Genomic DNA, 18,986 nt, shown 5'->3' with positions numbered 1-18,986 from the left:
TGAAAAGTGAGTGGTGTACCATTTAATATTTTTTACTGTGTTTCCATATAAATCGTGTATTGTGTAGGAAAGTAGTAGACCTCCCATTAAATAAAGTATACAATTAGATAAAAATGTATACCAGGAATGTCCCTTTTCCCACAGGTCCATACTTGCAACCAGTTCATGTATTAAAGTGTGCTTTGGGTTTACTGTTGCTACAGCCAAAGCTGGTTCTTTCTCCTTATTATTTACTCAGATCTGTATATAAGTATAAATGTATATATGTATACTGTATTGCAGTTATGAGTTTTCCATTATTGACCCTTTCACTGTGACTGGCTTATGACTAAGCACGCACTTCCTGTGCAGCAGGTTTCTGGAAATAAAAATATATTATTACTAGTCTTTACTGTGAGAGTGAATTGAGTACTTGCATAAAAAAATAAATGATGGTGGGTGGGGGGGGGGGTGTAGTTGTTTATACAGCTACTGTGAGAAGTCAAGGTGCATAATACAGTGCGTTGCCACATAAAGAACGTTGTGCGAGGAGCCTATGCCATGCTTTCTAACTTCAGAATTGCTTTTAAATACATGGATGGCAATATACTAAAGAAATTGTTCACAACTTTTGTTAGGCCAAAGCTAGAATATGCACCGGTTGTGTGGTGCCCATATATTAAGAAGCACATCAACAAACTGGAAATGGTGCAAAGACATGCTACTAAGTGGCTCCCAGAACTGAACGGCAAGAGCTACAAGGAGAGGTTAAAGGCATTAAATATGCCAAAACTAGAAGACGGAAGAAAAAGAGGTGATATGATCACTACGTACAAAATAGTAACAGGAATTGATAAAATTGATAGGGAAGATTTCTTGAGACCTGGAGCTTCAAGAACAAAAGGTCATAGATTTAAACTAGCTAAACACAGATGCTGAAGAAATATAAGAAAATTCACTTTCGCAAACAGAGTGGTAGACGGTTGGAACAAGTTAGGTGAGGTGGTGGTGGAGGCCAAGACCGTTAGTAGTTTCAAAGCGTTATATGACAAAGAGTGCTGGGTAGACAGGACACCACGAACGTAGCTCTCATCCTGTAACTACACTTATGTAATTACACAGAGGAACCTCGGTGATCAAAGAGAGTGTGATCATGTCCTGTTGGACATTAAATATGCTTTAAGATATACTCTAGAAGAAAATGGGGACAATGAAACAGTTGTTAAACTCAATTTCAAGAGAGAACACTGGGGAACTGAAAAAATTTTAATGAGTGTAATTGGATAGAATTGTTGCTAGGCAGGGAAGTAAATGAAATGTATGCCAAATTTTGCAAAATAAACGATAAAGACACACAAACATTCATACCAAAACAGAGATGCAGGTCCAGAAAACAGGATTGGTTCAACAGAAACTGCGAGAGGGCCAGAGACCAAAAGACAAAAATGGAATCAATATAGGAAGTGGCCAAACCCCCAAACATACCAGTGATACAAAGATGCGAGAAACAATTATACGGCAGTAAGGAGAGAGACAGAAAGTAAAACAGAACCGGGCCTATTCTACAAATTCATAAACAACAAATTGCAGGTAAAGGATAATATCCAGAGGTTGAATATGGGAAACATATTCATGAAAAATGAAAAGAAATGTGTGAAACATTAAATGAAAAGTTCCAAAGTGTGTTTGTACAAAATGAAATCTTAAGAGAACCAGACACAATAAGAATTCCAGAGCGTATAGAGGTGTCTTGAGATGAAGTGGAAAATATGCTAAAGGAGCTAAGTAAAAACAAAGCAGTTGGTCCAGATGGAGTTTCATCATGGGTTCTGAGAGAATTTGCATCTGAGCTCAGCATTCCACTTCACCTGATCTTTCAGGCATCCCTGTGTACAGGAATCGTAGCAGACATGTGGAAAAAGGTTAATATCGTTCCAATCTACAAAAGTGGCAGCAGGGAAGACCCCCTCAATTATAGACCTGTATCATTGACAAGTGTAATAGTGTAAATATTGGAAAAAATAATTAAAACTAAATGGGTAGAACACCTGGAGAAAAACGACATAATATCAGAAAGTATGGTTTTCGATCTGGAAGATCCTGTGTAACACACTTACTCAGTTTCTATGATCGAGCCACAGAGATTTTACAGGAAAGAGATGGTTGGGTTGACTGCATCTATCTGGACCTAAAAAAGGCTTTTGACAGAGTTTCACATAAGAGGTTGTTCTGAAAACGAACATATTGGAGGGGTGACAGGTAAGCTTCTAACATGGATGAAAAATTTCTTGACTGACAAAAAAGTGAGGGCCATAATCAGAGGCAATGTATTGGATTGGAGGAATGTCACGAATGGAGTACCACAGGGTTTAGTTCTTGCACCGGTAATGTTCATTGTCTACATAAACGATCTGCTAGTTGGAATACAGAATTATATGAACGTGTTTGCTGATGATAAGATAATAGGGAAGATAAGAATCCTAGATGATTGTCATGCCCTTCAAGAAGACTTGGTCAAAATAATTATATGGAGCACCACTTGGCAAATGGAATTTAATGTGAATAAATGCCATGTTATGGAATGTGGAATTGGAGAACATAGACCCCACACAACCTCTAAATTATGTGAGAAATCTTTAAAGAATTCTGACAAAGACAGGGATCTAGGGGTGGTTCTAGATAGAAAACTGTCACCTGAGGACCACATTAAGAACATTGTGCGAGGAGCCTATGCTACACTTTCTAACTTCAGATTTGTTTTTAAATACGTGGATGGAGAAATACTAAAGAAATTGTTTGTGACTTATTTGACCAAAGCTGGAATATGCAGCGGTTGTATGGTGCCCATATCCTAAGAAGCACATCAACAAACTGGAAAAGGTGCAATGACATGCCACTAAGTGGCTCCCAGAACTGAAGGACAAGAACTATGAGGAGAGGTTAGAGGCATTAAATATGCCAAAACCAGAAGAGAGAAGAAAAAGAGGTGGTATGATCACTACATTCAAAATAGTAACAGGAATCAATAAAATTGATAGGGAAGAATTCCTGAGACCCGGAACTTCAAGAACAATAGGTCATAGATTTAAACTCGCGAAACAAAGCTGCCGGAGAAATATAAAAAAATTCACTTCTGTAAACAGAGTGGTAGACGATTGGAACAAGTTAGGTGAGAAGGTGGTGGAGGCCAAAATAGGCAGTAATTTCAAAGTGTTATATGACAAAGAGTGCTGGGAAGACGGGACACCACGAGCGTAGCTCTCATCCTGTAACTATACTTAGTTAATTACACTTAGTTAATTACACACACACATACATACATCTGAAAACTCCACACCCCAGAAGTGACTCGAACCCATACTGCCAGGAGCACTATGCAACTAGTGTACAGGAGACCTTAACCACTCGACCATCATGACCGTTCAAAAGATGATAGCAGCCGAGGCTATTTGCCTATCATCCTGACGGCGCTCTGATGGTAATCTTGGGCATAGTTATTTTATCAAATCGCGTCATGTTTTGGGGCCACGTGAGCAACTCAAATGCGAACAAGCCTGAATGGTCCCCAGGCATATATGCAACTGAAAACTCCACACCCCAGAAGTGAATTGAACCCATACTGCCAGGAGCACTATGCAACTGATGTACAGAAGACCACATGTTTGTGTTGCTCATGTGGCCCCAAAAAATGAGATGATTTGATAAAATAACTGTGCCCAAGATTGCCCTCAGATTGCCGTCGGGATGATGGGCAAATAGCCTCGGCTACCATCATCATTTGAACGGTTGTGATGGTGGAGTGGTTAACCCTCAAACCGCCAGGGGTCCAAATGGCTTTAACACCCATAGGCGCAACAAAAAAAAAATCCAAAAAATTCTTTCGTCTTATAAATGTGTTCATTTTTGTTCCCTGATCACGGAAAAATAACAAAAAAATCGTAGGTGACATATTTTAGCCGCAATAGGGTAGGGAAATCTGGTAAAAAAGGAGCGTTGACAGAACCTTCGCCAGACGAGGTCTACTCCGCTTTAGCTGTCAGGCGGCATTTGCCACAAATATATTATTACCTAATTATTTCAATGTCTCTGATTTATATTTTCTTAGTTTTTTGCAGTAATATTATTCAATACAGTGAATTGTGATATATTTATATAATAAAATGTATGAACCATCGCTGTACTCAAAATTATGGTGTGCATATTAGTGATTCAATTATTATGTTCATAAAACAATAAACAAATAGTTTTGCTGTTATTATACTATATACACAGGTTATATATAAGTACTGGTATTTGTATGTTTTGTTCACCATAACGAACCACTAATTTGGTCTTGAGTCAAAATGCAACGAGGAGTGACCGCCACAAACCAGCCAGCCACTCGCTGCCACTCCCTCCCTCAACATCACCTCACTCGCCTTCATTCTCCTCCCACAATACTGTTTTTGCATTTACTCACTATACACAGATGTTATATATAAGTATTTACATGTTTTGTTCACCATAACTGTACATCTAAGCTTGTATGGTGAGTAAAGGCACAAAGACTTGGCTACTTTTAGTGCTGGGAAGACGGGACACCACGAGCGTAGCTCTCATCCTGTAACTACACTTAGGTAATTACTTAGGTAATTACCCACACAGTCATCTGGTGGCGGCTGCCCTCAAGGCCAGATGCACTAATATTTCTCCTCCAACAATACTGTTTGTGGTATTACTACGCTATATACGCACATTATATATAAGTATCTGCCTGTTTTATCCACCATACCTATACAAATAAGCTGGTATGGTGCCCAAAGACCATAGTGGCCACCAGTAAACAACATAAGTCGTGCAGACAATGCACCTCCCTCACCAAAATGGCGGCTCCCAACCTATACATACGTTATATATAAGTATCTACATATGTGTTCACCATAGTGAATCACTAAGCTGGTATGTTGAGTGCAGTCAATAAAAGTGGGCCACACACAGTCAGACGACGACGCCACCGCCCTCCCTCTCACAGTATTACTCCTCTCTTCATGGAGCACAGCGCTAAATATCACCACAATCCTGCTATTATCAGAATCCTGGACAGTTTTATCACAGTCAGGGATCTTCTGTAATACTATCATCTCTAAATAATAGCATGAACATATATATTATGGCATTTGTAGGCGATGCTGTGGTCACAAGCTGAATAGCGGGGCTGTGAGCTCGTGCTGCATGCGTCAGCCTTGGTGGCTCGCTCAATTCTGAAGCTCTCACACCCAAGAATGTTGGCCTGGATTTTTTTTCTAGGTGGCATCTGGCAACTATCGGTCGTGGCTATGACTTGCGTGGTTTCGGTTTTGCCACTGAAAGCATATGTATATATGATTTGCGCGGTCTAAGGGTTAAGGTCCCCTGTACACCAGTTGCATAGTGCTCCTGGCAGTATGGGTTCAAGTCACTTCTGGGGTGTCGAGTTTTCAGTTGCATACATGTCTGGGGACCATTCAGGCTCGTTCGCACATACATACATACTGTCCGCTGTCCACTGTGAAAGGGTTAAAAACAGTATTAGACTAATAGTTTATCCAATTTTATTCCCAAATGCCTGAATGTTTTCACGAGTCAAAGTACCTATAGGACAGCTTAACTTGTGGCATATTTGTGATCTTTGATTGGAACTCACTAACTCACGTAATTTCCAGATCCTGAGCATCTTTATTTTTTTGTTTCAATTGTCCCCTTTTTATAAACATTCTTAAGAGTAGCCTTGTTTGATTTTGCTTAATATTTTACTAAAAATTCAATATTCAGTAATTTAATTACTTGGGTTCAAAATAATTATTTAACCATAACCTGCTATAAATTACATTGGCTAGTTATGAAGCTCAAAAGGTTTACATCTTACTTTCTGTGGAGAGCCCCTTCGGCTCCCTGGAGCTATACCAGTTTGATGTGTATACACTGTATATTAGACCCTGGCAACAGTCAGTCGATGGAGTTCTAGGCCTACCGGGGACCACGAGCCAGACCCTGGCCCCCTCAGAGAGGCACGAGGAGCAGTGGCCTATAGACACCCCCATGTAGATGGAAGCAGTCTATGTCTGCTGTCTACCAGGTCAGGCACCCGGAAAGGTAGAAATCACAAAACAAACTACAGCTGGCTAAAAAATGCAAACCAAAAGCCGAATGAGCAGGCAGAACTTCCTAGTCAGAAAACAAGCAATCAATCACGACGTCACCACAGCTGCCTTGCAGCACAGCCCCAGACCTCCCGTGCCGGCTACTCGACCCCAGTTCTGAGGGTGTTGTGTTAGGTGGCGGTCGATCAACTCTGGCTCCAATCCTTGAGCAGTGCTGTGCTCTGGTGTGATGGTGGTGTGCGAGCTAGGTGTTATGCCAGAAGTACTGGGGCTACATGCGCCTAGGGTTCCCTTCCCTAGGTGCCCTGTAAGTACTGCCCTTGCAGTTTGGGGTTACCTTCCACAAACTAGGAACTACCTCAGCAGTTTTTGTTTGCTGTTCGATGATTGCCCTCCCTTGGGGTCAGCTGGGAGTTTTCCCTACCCCTGTTTGGCCTGCGTAGGAGGTAGCATCATTGCTGGCTGGGGCGCAAGGTACTGAGTAGCTCTTATAATACACACAGTGCCGGTTCTGTTCCTCCTGTTTGTGCTTTTATTCCATATATTGCTTTATATCCATATATTCCATACTATATTCCATATTGTGCTTTTGTGGGGTGATTATTTTCTTTTGTTTTGCCTGGTTGTGGTCTGCCTGGTGTGGCTGTAGGACCACCTGCATGATTTTGATGGCTCTGCATTAGGTCCCCGGTGATTACACATCTTGCAGGGTTCAACATTTTATTTCTTTGGTGGAACTGAGTGTCGGTCGGGCTCTTTTTAATGGTATTCGACCCTTTCGTGGTTTGCCCCGTTGATGGAGGGGGTGGGAAGCTCGCACTGTTTTTTCACGCCTGGTCCCACAATTCGTGGGCTTTTCGGGTCGTTTCCTGTAATTACCTAAGTGTAGTTACAGGATGAGAGCTACGCTCGTGGTGTCCCGTCTTCCCAGCACTCTGTCATATAACGCTTTGAAACTACTAACGGTCTTGGCCTCCACCACCTTCTCACCTAACTTGCTCCAACCGTCTACCACTCTGTTTGCGAAAGTGAATTTTCTTATATATCTTCGGCATCTGTGTTTAGCTAGTTTATATCTATGATCTCTTGTTATTAAAGTTCCAGGTCTCAGGAAATCTTCGCTATCGATTTTATCAATTCCTGTTAATATTTTGTACGAGTGATCATATCGCCTCTTTTTCTTCTGTCTTCTAGTTTTGGCATATTTAATGCCTCTAACCTCTCCTCGTAGCTCTTCCCCTTCAGATCTGGGAGCCACTTAGTAGCATGTCTTTGCACCTTTTCCAGTTTGTTGATGTGCTTCCTAAGATATGGGCACCACACAACCGCTTCATATTCTAGCTTTGGCCTAACAAAAGTTGTGAACTATTTCTTTAGTATATTGCCATCCAAGTATTTGAAAGCAATTCTGAAGTTAGAAAGCGTGGCATAGGCTCCTCGCACAATATTCTTTATGTGGTCCTCAGGTGATAGTTTACTATCTAGAACCACCCATAGATCTCTCTCTTTATCAGAATTCTTTAAAGATTTCTCACATAATATATAGGTTGTGTGGGGTCTATGTTCTTCTATTCCACATTCCATAACATAGCATTTATTAACATTAAATTCCATTTGCCAAGTGGTGCTCCATATACTTATTTTGTCCAGGTTATATTGAAGGGCATGATAATCATCTAAGTTTCTTATCCTTCCTTATATCTTAGCATCATCAGCAAACATGTTCATATAATTCTGTATACCAGCTTGTAGATCATTTATGTAGACAATAAACATCACTGGTGCAAGAACTGAATCCTGTGGTACTCCACTTGTGACATTTCTCCAGATACATTGCCTCTGATCACTGCCCTCATTGCCTCTGATCACTGCCCTCATTTTCCCATCAGTCAGAAAATTTTTCATCCATGTTAGAAGCTTACCTGTCACCCCTCCAATATTTTCCAGTTTCCAGAACAACCTCTTATGTGGAACACTGTCGAAAGCATTTTTTAGGTCCAGATATATGCAGTCAACCCAACCATCTCTTTCCTGTAATATCTCTGTTGCTTGATCATAGAAACTGAGTAAATTCGATACACAGGATCTTCCAGATTGAAAACCATACTGTCTGTCTGATATTATTTCTCTCCAGGTGTTCTACCCATTTAGTTTTAATTATTTTTTCCAATATTTTGACTATTACACTTATCAATGATACAGGTCTATAATTAAGGGGGTCTTCCCTGCTTCCATTTTTGTAGATTGGAACTATGTTAGCCTTTTTCCACACATCAGCTACAACTCCTGTAAACAGGGATGCCTGAAAAATCAGTTGAAGCGGAATGCTGAGCTCAGGTGCACATTCTCTCAGAACCCATGGTGAAACTCCATCTGGACCAACTGCTTTGTTCTTATTTAGCTCCTTGAGCATTTTTTCCACTTCGTGTCTAGACACCTCTAGAGACGTTGGCGGCGTTGGGTCGCTTCTCCTCCTTCTGGGGGTTTGAGGCTGGCAGGGCAGGTCTCTTTTCCTGCACTCGGTTGGATCATCCTGAAGTGGGTTTGTTTGGGCGTGGTTGAAACGACGGTGTCCTTCAGGTGGGTTTCCTACCTGTTTCCCGGTCCGAAACGGGACTGTGCAGACTTGCGGTTCATTCTGGACCTGTCCCATCTGAACCCCTGGGTCTTTTGTCCCTCCTTTCAAATGACCACTCTGTCCCAGGTCTGGCTTCTTTTCGAGCCAGATGCTTGGATGGTGTCTCTGGACCTCCAGGATGCGTAATGGCACATCCCGATTTATCCGGGTAGTTCAGGAACTGGCTCGGTTTTGTTGTGGGATGGCACGTTTACTGATTTTGTTGCCTTCCATTCGGCTTGGTTCTGGCTCCTCCCATTTTCACATGCCTTACCCAAGTCGTGGTGACCCTTTTGCATCTGTTAGGGGTTTGCGTTCTGGATTACCTAGACGACTGATTGGTCTACGACCCATGCAGTCCGCGTGTCTGCTTGCTAGGGATTTGGTTCTTTCCCAGCTCGCAGAGTTCAGGTTCTTGATGAACTGGAGGAAGTCCCATTTGGTTCCCTCTTAGGTTCGGACTTGGCTGGGTTTTTGTATGGGACTCTCAGACCGCTTCCTTGTCTCTCCCTCCTGTGGTACGTCATTGCTGCAGTCCCACCTTCGGTATTTTTTGGGGGGGGGAGCACCCGGGTCACTTGTTGGTTGCTCGAGCAGCTGTATGGGAGTCTGAACTTCACTATGCTGGTCTATCTGTCTGGTCAAATCTGCCTTCGGAAGCTGTTCTGGTTCCATCGGGGACATCCTTTTTCTACCGCTCTCAGTATCACTGGGTTCGGACCCTGGGGACCTTGCATCGACTGCTAGATCGCCGGCTTCCTCTTCGGATTTTTCGGGGTTCTGTGCCTTTACATCTACTACGTAAGTCCTCGCTTGATATGTTCATGGATGTGTTGGCTCTCGGGTAGGGCTTTGTGACCAGTGCTCACCAGGCCGGCAAGGGTCAGTGGGGTCCGTCCTTCTGTTAGACTCACAGTACGGTGCAAGAGTTTGTAGCAGTGTGGCATTCGCTTTAGAGGGTTTACATCGCTCGCGGATCGACGATCGAGCTCCATTCGGACTGCTGCCCATTGGTATAATCGCGGGGTTCAATGTGGTCCTTGGCTCTTCGGGGCGGGTCGCTTCAGGTGACTCGTCTGCCGAGTTCTCGGGGTTTGGCTCTCCTGGCGGTTCATATCCAGTGTGTGTCCAGTGTCTTGGCGGACAGCCTGTATATTGGACACACTCATTGTGTTCAGTGTCGTTTCATTCCCCTGTCCACGGAATGGACGGTCGATGCCGACTCATTCCATTGGCTCTACCAGACATTCAGGTGCCCGGAGGTGGACCTCTTCATGTCGGCCTGGTTATGACATCTTCCGGTACATGTGGCACTCTTTTCCGACTGCGAGGCTGTCAGGGTCGATGCCTTTCGAATGGACTGGTGAAGGTGGGGTTAGCTGTACCTCTTCACCCCATGATTCAGCTCTTGCTCCGGGTCCTGGCTCGCCTGGAGACTTTCCGGGGGAGAGTAGTCTTGTTGGCACCTTGGTGAATGGCCCAGCCATGGTTTCAGGCGCAGCTTGCTCAGTGTCCGATCCTGAGAGTCTTCCCACTGTTCTACCTCTTTCAGCAGATTGGTCCGGTTATGTACATGGCTGGATACATTTTCTCCTCTGATCTTCGCGTCTGGTCTTTTAGACATGGGTTTATCTCCACTTGTATGATGATCAGGTGGCTTCATTGATGGTGTTCCATCTGCGAGTGTCATCTCTGCGACAGTTTGAAGTTTCCTGGCAGTCCTTTCAGCACTTCTTGACTCTTCGTAGGTTGTCTTTGATTTCTGATCGGATTGTTTTGTTCTTTCTCTCTTGGTTTTTTCAGGATTGTCATCTTATGCCGAATACTGTTGCCTCATATCGTGTGGCACTCACTGGTGGAGCCGCTTCAGCTTGCCCAGTTGTGTCCAGTTGCGACTCTTAGCCGGTACTTGCGCCACGGCCTCAATGGCTGGGGATGCGCTTTCGGTTGATCCGGTTTAACTTCTTCCCCGTTCCAGGTCGTGAGTCTGCCAGGTCGTCCGCAGGATTATTCGGTCTTGCCAGCCTGCGATCTATCCCCATGCCCATGGCGTCCGTAAGTTCGCGGCTTTGGCTGCTGTTTTAGGTAATATGTCGTGGGCTGACATTCGGGCGAGGGGCTTTTGGTGGTCGAACAGGGTCCTGGCTGCATGGTTCCTGGCCCTTCTAGGGCTTGTGTTGCCTTGGGTTGCAGGTTGCAGCTAGTTGTCGCGACTTCAAGTTGAGGAGCGAGTGATGGCTGCCTCCTGGGTCCTGGCTGCCTCCCTCTTTTCCTTTATCTGGTTAGGTAGCTCCTGGAACCGAAGGGGCTCTTTACAGAAAACCATCATTGAATGTAATTTGAATGTAATGAAATGCCATTTTCTGGGGGAAACCCGGAGGCTCCCTGTCATCCGTCCCTCCCTCCGGTTGGTGGTTTTCGTGTTTTTGATATTCAGCCTCTGAACTGGGGTTGGGTAGCCAGCGCAGGAGGTCTGGGGCTCCCCTCTCCCCCTCCCGGGGAGAGGGAAGCTGAACAGACAGCAACGCGGCAGCTGTGGTGACATCATTCTTGTTTGCTTGTTTTCCGATTGAGGAGTTCTGCCTGCTCATTCGGCTTTTGGTTTGCCATTTTAACCAGCTCTAGTCTGTTTTGGGATTCCTACCTTTCTGGGTGCCTGACCTGTTACATGGCAGATGTAGACTGCTTCCAACTACATGGCAGTGTCTATAGGCTATTGCTCCTCGTATCTCTCTGAGGGGGGGCCAGGTTCTGGCTCATGGTTCCTGTAGGTCTAGAACTCCATCAATTGACTGTTGCCACAGTCTAATATATACACATCAGCCTGGTGTAGCTCCGGAGAGCCTCCGGATCTCACCCAGAAAATGGCGTTTCATTACATTCAACGCTGGTGTTTTTTTATCTCCTTTATTTTACTCACTAGTATCCATTGAAAACTCACTGAAATCATTCTTAATTATGCTGGGTTGACTGACATGTTAGCTCATAGTGAACCTTATGCCCTATCATGTTTTTTGATTGTAAAACCTAAGTACTTGTCCTGTTCTTTGTCCAGTAATGCAGTTGCTCATATGTCTAAATTGTGTTCCCAAAACAGTGACTTGCACAATATCATACAAATAATGACAGAGCTTTACTGCCATTTGTTTGTGTGTAATTTTTTATCTTTAATGTACTTTAAATCTGATTTCATTGTTTCTGTATTTTTTCAATCAAAAGATACTTAAATGAATGCTTATTATATTGTACTTACTTTTCTTAGTAAAGTGAAATACATTACAGTGTAACTCCACTCAAATGCATTCATTCTAGCTAGACTACATTTCTTGTTAAAGAATATCTGTTGTCAACTAACTTGACATGGTAGACTACATGTATGTATTTTGACACTAAAAAGTCAATTGGAAAAAATAAATTGTTAAATATTTTGTTACATTTGTAAACATTTCTCAGAACCACATTCATGTCAACAAAGCCCTACATAGCCAGACATTTTTAGTTATGTCATTATTTAATAATATAAGATCAGTGGAACCAACATCCACTGCATGTAGAGATTCACAAAAGTCTAATATGTTTGAATGGAGTTGCAATATGTGTAGGATTTTATAAGAATGGTGTTCTATGTGTATGTGTGTGTGTGTGGAACTACCTAAGAAATTACTTATGTGTAGTTATAGTATGAAAGCTGCACTTGTGGTGTACCATTTTCCCAGCACCCACTATCATATAAAGTTTTGAAACTACTGACAGTTTTGGCCTCCACCACTTTCTTGTTCCCAGCATCTACCACTGTTCACAAAAGTGAACTTTCTAATGATCCTTTTAGCATCTTTGTTTAGTTAGCTTGAGTATATTATCTCTTCTTCTTGAAGTTTGTTTTCAAATTCTTCCTTATCAATTTTGTCAATTCCCATTGCAATCTTGTACATAGTGATCATGTTGCCATGATCACCATACACTGTACATATTGTTTCGTACATAGTGATCATGTCAATTAGATTCAAGCTAAGGAAACAAGGCTGTACCAAAAAATAATAAAATTCAGTTTTGCAAACTAAGTAGTAGACAGAACAAAATAGGTGAGAAGATGGTAGAGGCCAAACCGTAAACAGTTTCAAAGCATCATATGACAAGCAGTATTGGGAAGATGGGACACCACGAGCATAGCTTTCATTATGTAAGTACACCTAGGTAATTTACTCATGCTCACACATGTATACATGTTTGCAGATGATACAAAGTTATTAGGGTGAGTAAAGACTTTAATGACTGCCAGGCCCTTCAAAATAATGTAGACAAATATGTGCATAAAGCAACACATGGGCAATGGAATTCAATGTAAATAAAGGCCGCATGTAAATTACAAATTATGTGGAAAAGATATTGAAAACTCGGATAATGAAAGATTTTGGGATCAAATCTGGATAGTAAACTGTCACCAGATAACCGCACTGAAGGCATTTTGAGAAGAACCTATGCTACACTTGCAAATACTGTCAATCACTTTTAAACATATAAATTGGGAAATATAAAGAAATTATTCACAACATTCATGAGACTGAAATTGGAGTATGCAGCAGTTGTATGGTGTCCATATGTAAAATACACAGTTCTTACACAAAATATAAAGGTACAGACATGATACCAAATGGCTTCTGGACCTAAGAAACAAGATTTATGAGGAAAACTTGAGGCCATTAAACATGCCAAAGTTAGTAGATAGTAAGAAGTGTGGAAATATGATCAAATCATATTAGTTTTACACCGAGGAAAAGAAAAGCTGCACTGTCTAGAATACGACTGCTTAGACAATAAAGGTTTTGAAAAATCTTCTAAAGTTCTCTTTTTATGAACAGAGTTGTGCACATTTGGTGGAATTTAATATGTGAGAAGGTGTTGGATGCCAAAACCATAAGTGATTTCAAAGTACTGTATTATATGACAAAGATTATAATGAAGATAGGACACGACTAACTGCAATATTCTTTCTGTAACTGCACATGTTATTACACAGCTGTCTTATCTGCAGTTAGGTGAAAATACACAATAAACAAATCTTTGTGGCAAAAACTATATACAAAATGGTACATGGGTTTGCAGAAATTGACCTCAATAAACCAATTGGCTAAAAAAAAAAAAGTGTGTGTGTATATATATGTGTGTGTGTGTGTGTATATGTGTGTATATATATGTGTGTGTGTGCATATGTGTGTGTGTGTACAGGCATACCTCAGAATACAAGTTTAATCCGTTCCTGGAGATGCCTCGCCTTCCGAAAACTCGCATTCCGAAGTTAATTTCCCCATAAGAAATAAAGGGAAATGAATTAATCCGTTCCTGACTACCCCAAAAACCCCACATCAAACTAAATTTTTATACCTAATTTACCTAATTCATCTAAATAAACCTACAAAACTGTGTTCCAGTTATTACTTACTTTGCTGTCGAGTGCTGTAGGCGTATGGAAGATGGTGAGGAGGGGGGAGGAGGAGAGGAGTTACTGTTTGGAAGGGGAGTCCCCTTCCATAATCACATCACATAACCCCATGCCTTGTAACACTATGGATACCACTTCTCTTTCTAAATTTTTCAAACCAGCCTCTGCTTGCCTTAAACTCTTTCTTATCTGCATCACTCGTTGCAGGGGTATTCTTTAGAAGGTCTTCGTGCAACACCCTGGCTTTCTCACAAATAATGGCCTCCGAAACACTATCACCCCTCAACTCCTTGTCGTGTATCCAAATTAATAACAACTTTTCCACTTCTTCAAGTATTTGTGGTCTTTGTGCCGTTAATGTTCTTACTCCTTTTGCCACTTTAGCACCCATAATCTTATTTTTCTTCTTAAGTATAGTGCATATTGTTGATGTGGCTTTGTTGTACTGCCTACAAAGTTCAACAACACGTGTACCGTTCTCATGCTTCCGAATGATCTCTTGTTTCTCCTCTATTGTCATCCTCACATGAGCTTTCTGGCCTTTATCCTTACCACTGGCTTTCTTGGGACCCATGGTGAGATATATAATAACAAATTGTATAGACAAATCACCAAAAATCCAACAAAACACTGAAAATCCGCGAGAAGAATTGATGTGGGGGTAGTCACTGAGCGCGAGACAATGGTAAACTGAGGGGCGGCGGGGCGGAGGGGCGACGATTGCCGAACCACCACGCGCTAGGTCGGCCTGTACGCGTATCAACAAACTCGCGTCCCGAAGTAACCCTCGCCTTCTGAGACAAATTTTTGGAGTAAATACTGCTCGCCTTCCGAAAACCTCGCATACAGGGACAATCGCATTCCGAGGTACCACTGTATATGTGTGTGTGTGTATAAAAAAAAAAATTTTAACACTATCGCGTGCTGGGCATGCGCGCCGCCAACTTAGAGGTCACGCCCCCGGCGTGCGAGCAAGCGCACGCCGACACTGAAATGTGTATACTCGTTTCAGCTTTCTCACCTTAATTCTCGTGCTACGTCGTTTATTTTGGTAGCATTGTGTTCACAATTAAATTCCCTGCAGATGTATATGCATATAATGTACAAAAGCTTGGTGTGATTCCCCGCAGGAAAGCCTAAAGTTACCCATTAACGAGTGCCAATTGGCACACCACAACCTAATGTGTATAAGTACTCGTTCAGTTTGATAACATCAATTTTCGTGTTATGTCTTTCATTTTGGTATTAAATTGTTCGCAAAATAAAGGCGCGTATTTTAAAACTAGTCTCATAATAATAGAGCAATAACAGGAATTTTAACAAATATTTTAATTTTGTACTCTCATCACAAAATTATTTATATCTTTCCAGTTTTCTGACATCAATTTTTGTTACATCTTTCATTTTGGTGTCAAATTGTTCGCAATGTAAAAGTGCACATTTTAAAACTAGTCCCAAAATAATAGCACAATAAATAGAATTTCAACAATTATTTTAAAATTTTGACCTAAACAGTATAATCTTTCAAGTGTTTTGACATCAGGTTTCTTGTTACATCTTTCATTTTGGAATCAAATTGTGCGCACTCTAAGGACGCTTATTTTGAAACTATCCCGAAGTCTATCAGATAAAAAATGAGTTTTATACAAATATTTTTGTATTGGACGCAAGCGCTGTCCACAGCTAGGTCTCAAGAGGAGAAAATTGGACCTTGTTTCATTGAATCTCCGATTGCAGTACAAATTATCCAGACTGGACTTGCTCACCTGTTTCACCGATCAAGCATTCAATGATTTGACAAAGCAGGGGATGTGTGGATTTGTTAGGAAACTAAGTCAAACTTCTTAGAACTGATGAAAAGTTGTCTTGTCATGTGATAGGTTGAAAGGAAAATTTTGCTCAGTGATATTAGCCCATACAGCATTGGAAATATTAGGGTATGAATGTACTCTAATGGCTTTAATTACATTTTTATCCATTATCATAATGAATGAAACATTAGGAGAAAAAACAGGCATAGTAATTTTTTTCTTGACAAAAAAGTATTACACAAATGTCCCCTGAAGACATCTCCACTTGCAATAAATTTGTCGTTAAAGTGAATCTGTATCGGTCCTATATAATTGAATTGAGAGTGTACTGTATGTGTGTATTGCTGTATGTATATATGAGTTGGGGTAGGTGGCTGTGTGAGCGCATGTATGTGCAATTTTGTTAGTGTAGTTACACAATGAAAGCTAGGCTTGTAGTTCTTAGACATCCCGGTACTACTGTCATATGACGATTTTGGCATCTACCACCTTCTCGCTTCACATGTTCCAATATAAGTGTGCGTGCGTTTGTATAAAAATATGTACAGTATAGAAATTTATATACTGTATGTGCGTTTATTATGCATTTGTATTTTTTGTATGTATGATTTTCCTATCTAATATTGCTCATATAACTAACTTTGAAATTTTTTATTGCAGGGGCTGGAGGAAGATTGCCAGGTGAGTTTTAATGAAGAAATCATTTAATGATCAGAGTTTTAGAAAATAATGTAGTGTTGTTTGTAAACAAGCAATTGGGTTGAGGCAAGAGTGTAAATATTGCAATATTAGGTGAAAGATTTGAATGTTTGCGCTTGGTACAGGGGAAATTATATGCATATGAAAATATGCTCTATAAGGCTGTGTATGAATAAACATTTTATGAATGTGGTGGAGGGATTTTTCACTTTGCTTCTTCTGTACTGCTTTTCTGAAAGTAATGATGATATGTAAGCCACTGCCATAGTATGTCATAGTTTAGATAGTTTAAAATTGTTTAATAAAAATTTCCCTCATTCCCACTTTGTTGGGGATGTGCTCAATAAAGTCATTGTTATTGTTTTAAGTTTTAGCTGCAACAGGTGCCCAGCACATCAGCTGTAGGATCAGGGAATCTGTATATCTTATTGGAAAGCATAGATAGATTGCAGCATGTTCAATACATTCTATCATATAACATATGGACCTTAAATTATTTTGTTTATTTACTTAGTGCTGGAACTAAGCTTTGCACACCTACCAGTGGTTACTTTGTCTTTCATAGGCATTTATTCTTCATATAAATATGAAAGATGAAAATCTGAGGATTTTATTCTTATATCTTCAAAATATCTTCAGACCCATATTCATCCGTCTGACCCTTAGCTGGAACCTTCTTTTGGGTGTGATGGGTGGTCTTTCTCACCTCTGGAAGAGGTGAGGATTGGACCCATGTCTACTGTCACTGGTCTGGGTTTGGTTTCTTCTCTTTGATCGAGCTTGGTGACTGGTCCTTTATCAACTCTGGTGGGTATTGGGGGTTCAATCTGGGGATCTAGGTAAAGTCTGAGGGATGATTTTCAAGTTAACTGTAATTGATTTCCCTTCATCACTAATATCGTCCAGGTCCATAAAAGTTTTTGCAATTTTGAGTAGGGTCAAATGTTCCTTGGATATGCATCAGATGGTGATGCACCAGCATGGTGTCCATCTTTACTAAAGCCCAGGAAGGAAACTAACACTTTCAGGGTTTATTAGGTATGACTTTTGAACATTTCAGGGCACATCTGGTCTCCAACAGGAAATAGGTTCACCATCAGTCAGTGGCTTGAGGGTGCCAGGAGCAATTTAAGGGTTAATGTTCATGTTCTGTCATATTTTTTATTGAAGCTATGGATGGAAGTGGTTTCATCACCTTCCCTTAATGCATTCAACTTGCTGATCACCTGTTGTGCTTGTCTATCAGTGACTAAGTGCGAGATCTAGCTCTTTCTGCCCCACCTCCTAGTCGTTTATACCTGACGTGTTAAAATACCTCTCTAAATATTTACAGTTTGCATCATATTTTTTCTTTAGAGGGTTTGGAGGACGGCTCTGCCCCGGGTCCCGATGTGGGGAATCCTGGGGTTGGGGAGGTGTCAACCTGGGGGCCTTGGGCCCCCTTCCCTGGATGACTATGATTTGGGTTCGGTTCCGGGTGCCTTTGGATACCTCTGATCTGTCTTTCCAGAGGTTTTCTACTTCCCGTATCTCCGCGAAGGTGGCTCGGGAAGCTCTTGCTGCTTACCTCTTGTGAGACCCGGGTTATGCCTCTGCAATGGATCCGTCCTCACTTGAGTTCGGTTCTTCTTCCCGTTTTTGGGTGCGTTTGGAGGTTCCAGAGTCTTCCTTGGCCGGCAGACTGCCCTTTCTTTTCGTTGGGGGTGTGACATGGGTTCTGTCGGACCCGCACGCTTGATTGGCAGGAAACTTCTACTTTTATGCAGGTTTACCTGAGGGGCGAGTTTGAGCACCTTAATGCGTGCTTGTTCACTCCCGTGCTTTCTCGGGATGTTGGCCTTTTCCAGCTTCACGTGCAGGTTCCTCAGCTTTCGGCTTCGCTGGTTGCGGAAGAGTTGCGCGCCCGTGGGCATTTGGCTTGGGTCTTGCGTTTCTTTTCTCTTCTCGAGCTGTCTTCTGCTTGGCTTGAGAAGGATGTGGGAGCGTTGAGTGAAGGGCCTTCGTCTGGGGCGCTGACTTCGGCAGCTAGGGCATCGGCTGCACTGTTGAAGCTCTTTGCGCTCATCCTGAAGGAAGCGGTGTCTCTGTTTTATGCTTCTCGCCTCATGTGCCGTCAGGCTGTGCTTGCCCTCTCTTTAGAATCCGCTTGGGCCCTGGCTCTTAGGTTTTCGTCTCTCTTTTGTCCATTGCTGCTGTTCCCTTCGGGACCAGTGTCATCTGGTCGGCGCAGTGATTTCCCTGTTCGACGTTTGGGTTCTCGTAAGGGGCGTCAGCCCTTTCGCGGTTCGCCCCATTGACGGGGCGATTCGGGGGGAAGGGAG

General features: G+C 42.1%; 1 protein-coding gene across 1 annotated transcript in view; it reads left to right on the top strand.

Moving 5' to 3' along the window:
* The window catches only part of PIP5K59B (Phosphatidylinositol 4-phosphate 5-kinase 59B), a 311,973-nt gene that overhangs the window by 126,638 nt on the left and 166,349 nt on the right, over nucleotides 1–18,986 (top strand). Inside the window, exon 17 of the mRNA XM_069329652.1 lies at nucleotides 16,627–16,647. Coding sequence (XP_069185753.1) covers nucleotides 16,627–16,647 — 21 coding nt within the window. The remainder of the gene's footprint in view (nucleotides 1–16,626; nucleotides 16,648–18,986) is intronic.

The sequence above is a fragment of the Procambarus clarkii genome, chromosome 23 (genome assembly GCF_040958095.1).
Source record: "Procambarus clarkii isolate CNS0578487 chromosome 23, FALCON_Pclarkii_2.0, whole genome shotgun sequence".
NCBI classification, from domain to species: Eukaryota; Metazoa; Arthropoda; class Malacostraca; order Decapoda; family Cambaridae; genus Procambarus; species Procambarus clarkii.
The sequence above is the reverse complement of the archived record's forward strand: the minus strand, read 5'-3'. Positions and strand labels throughout refer to the sequence as shown.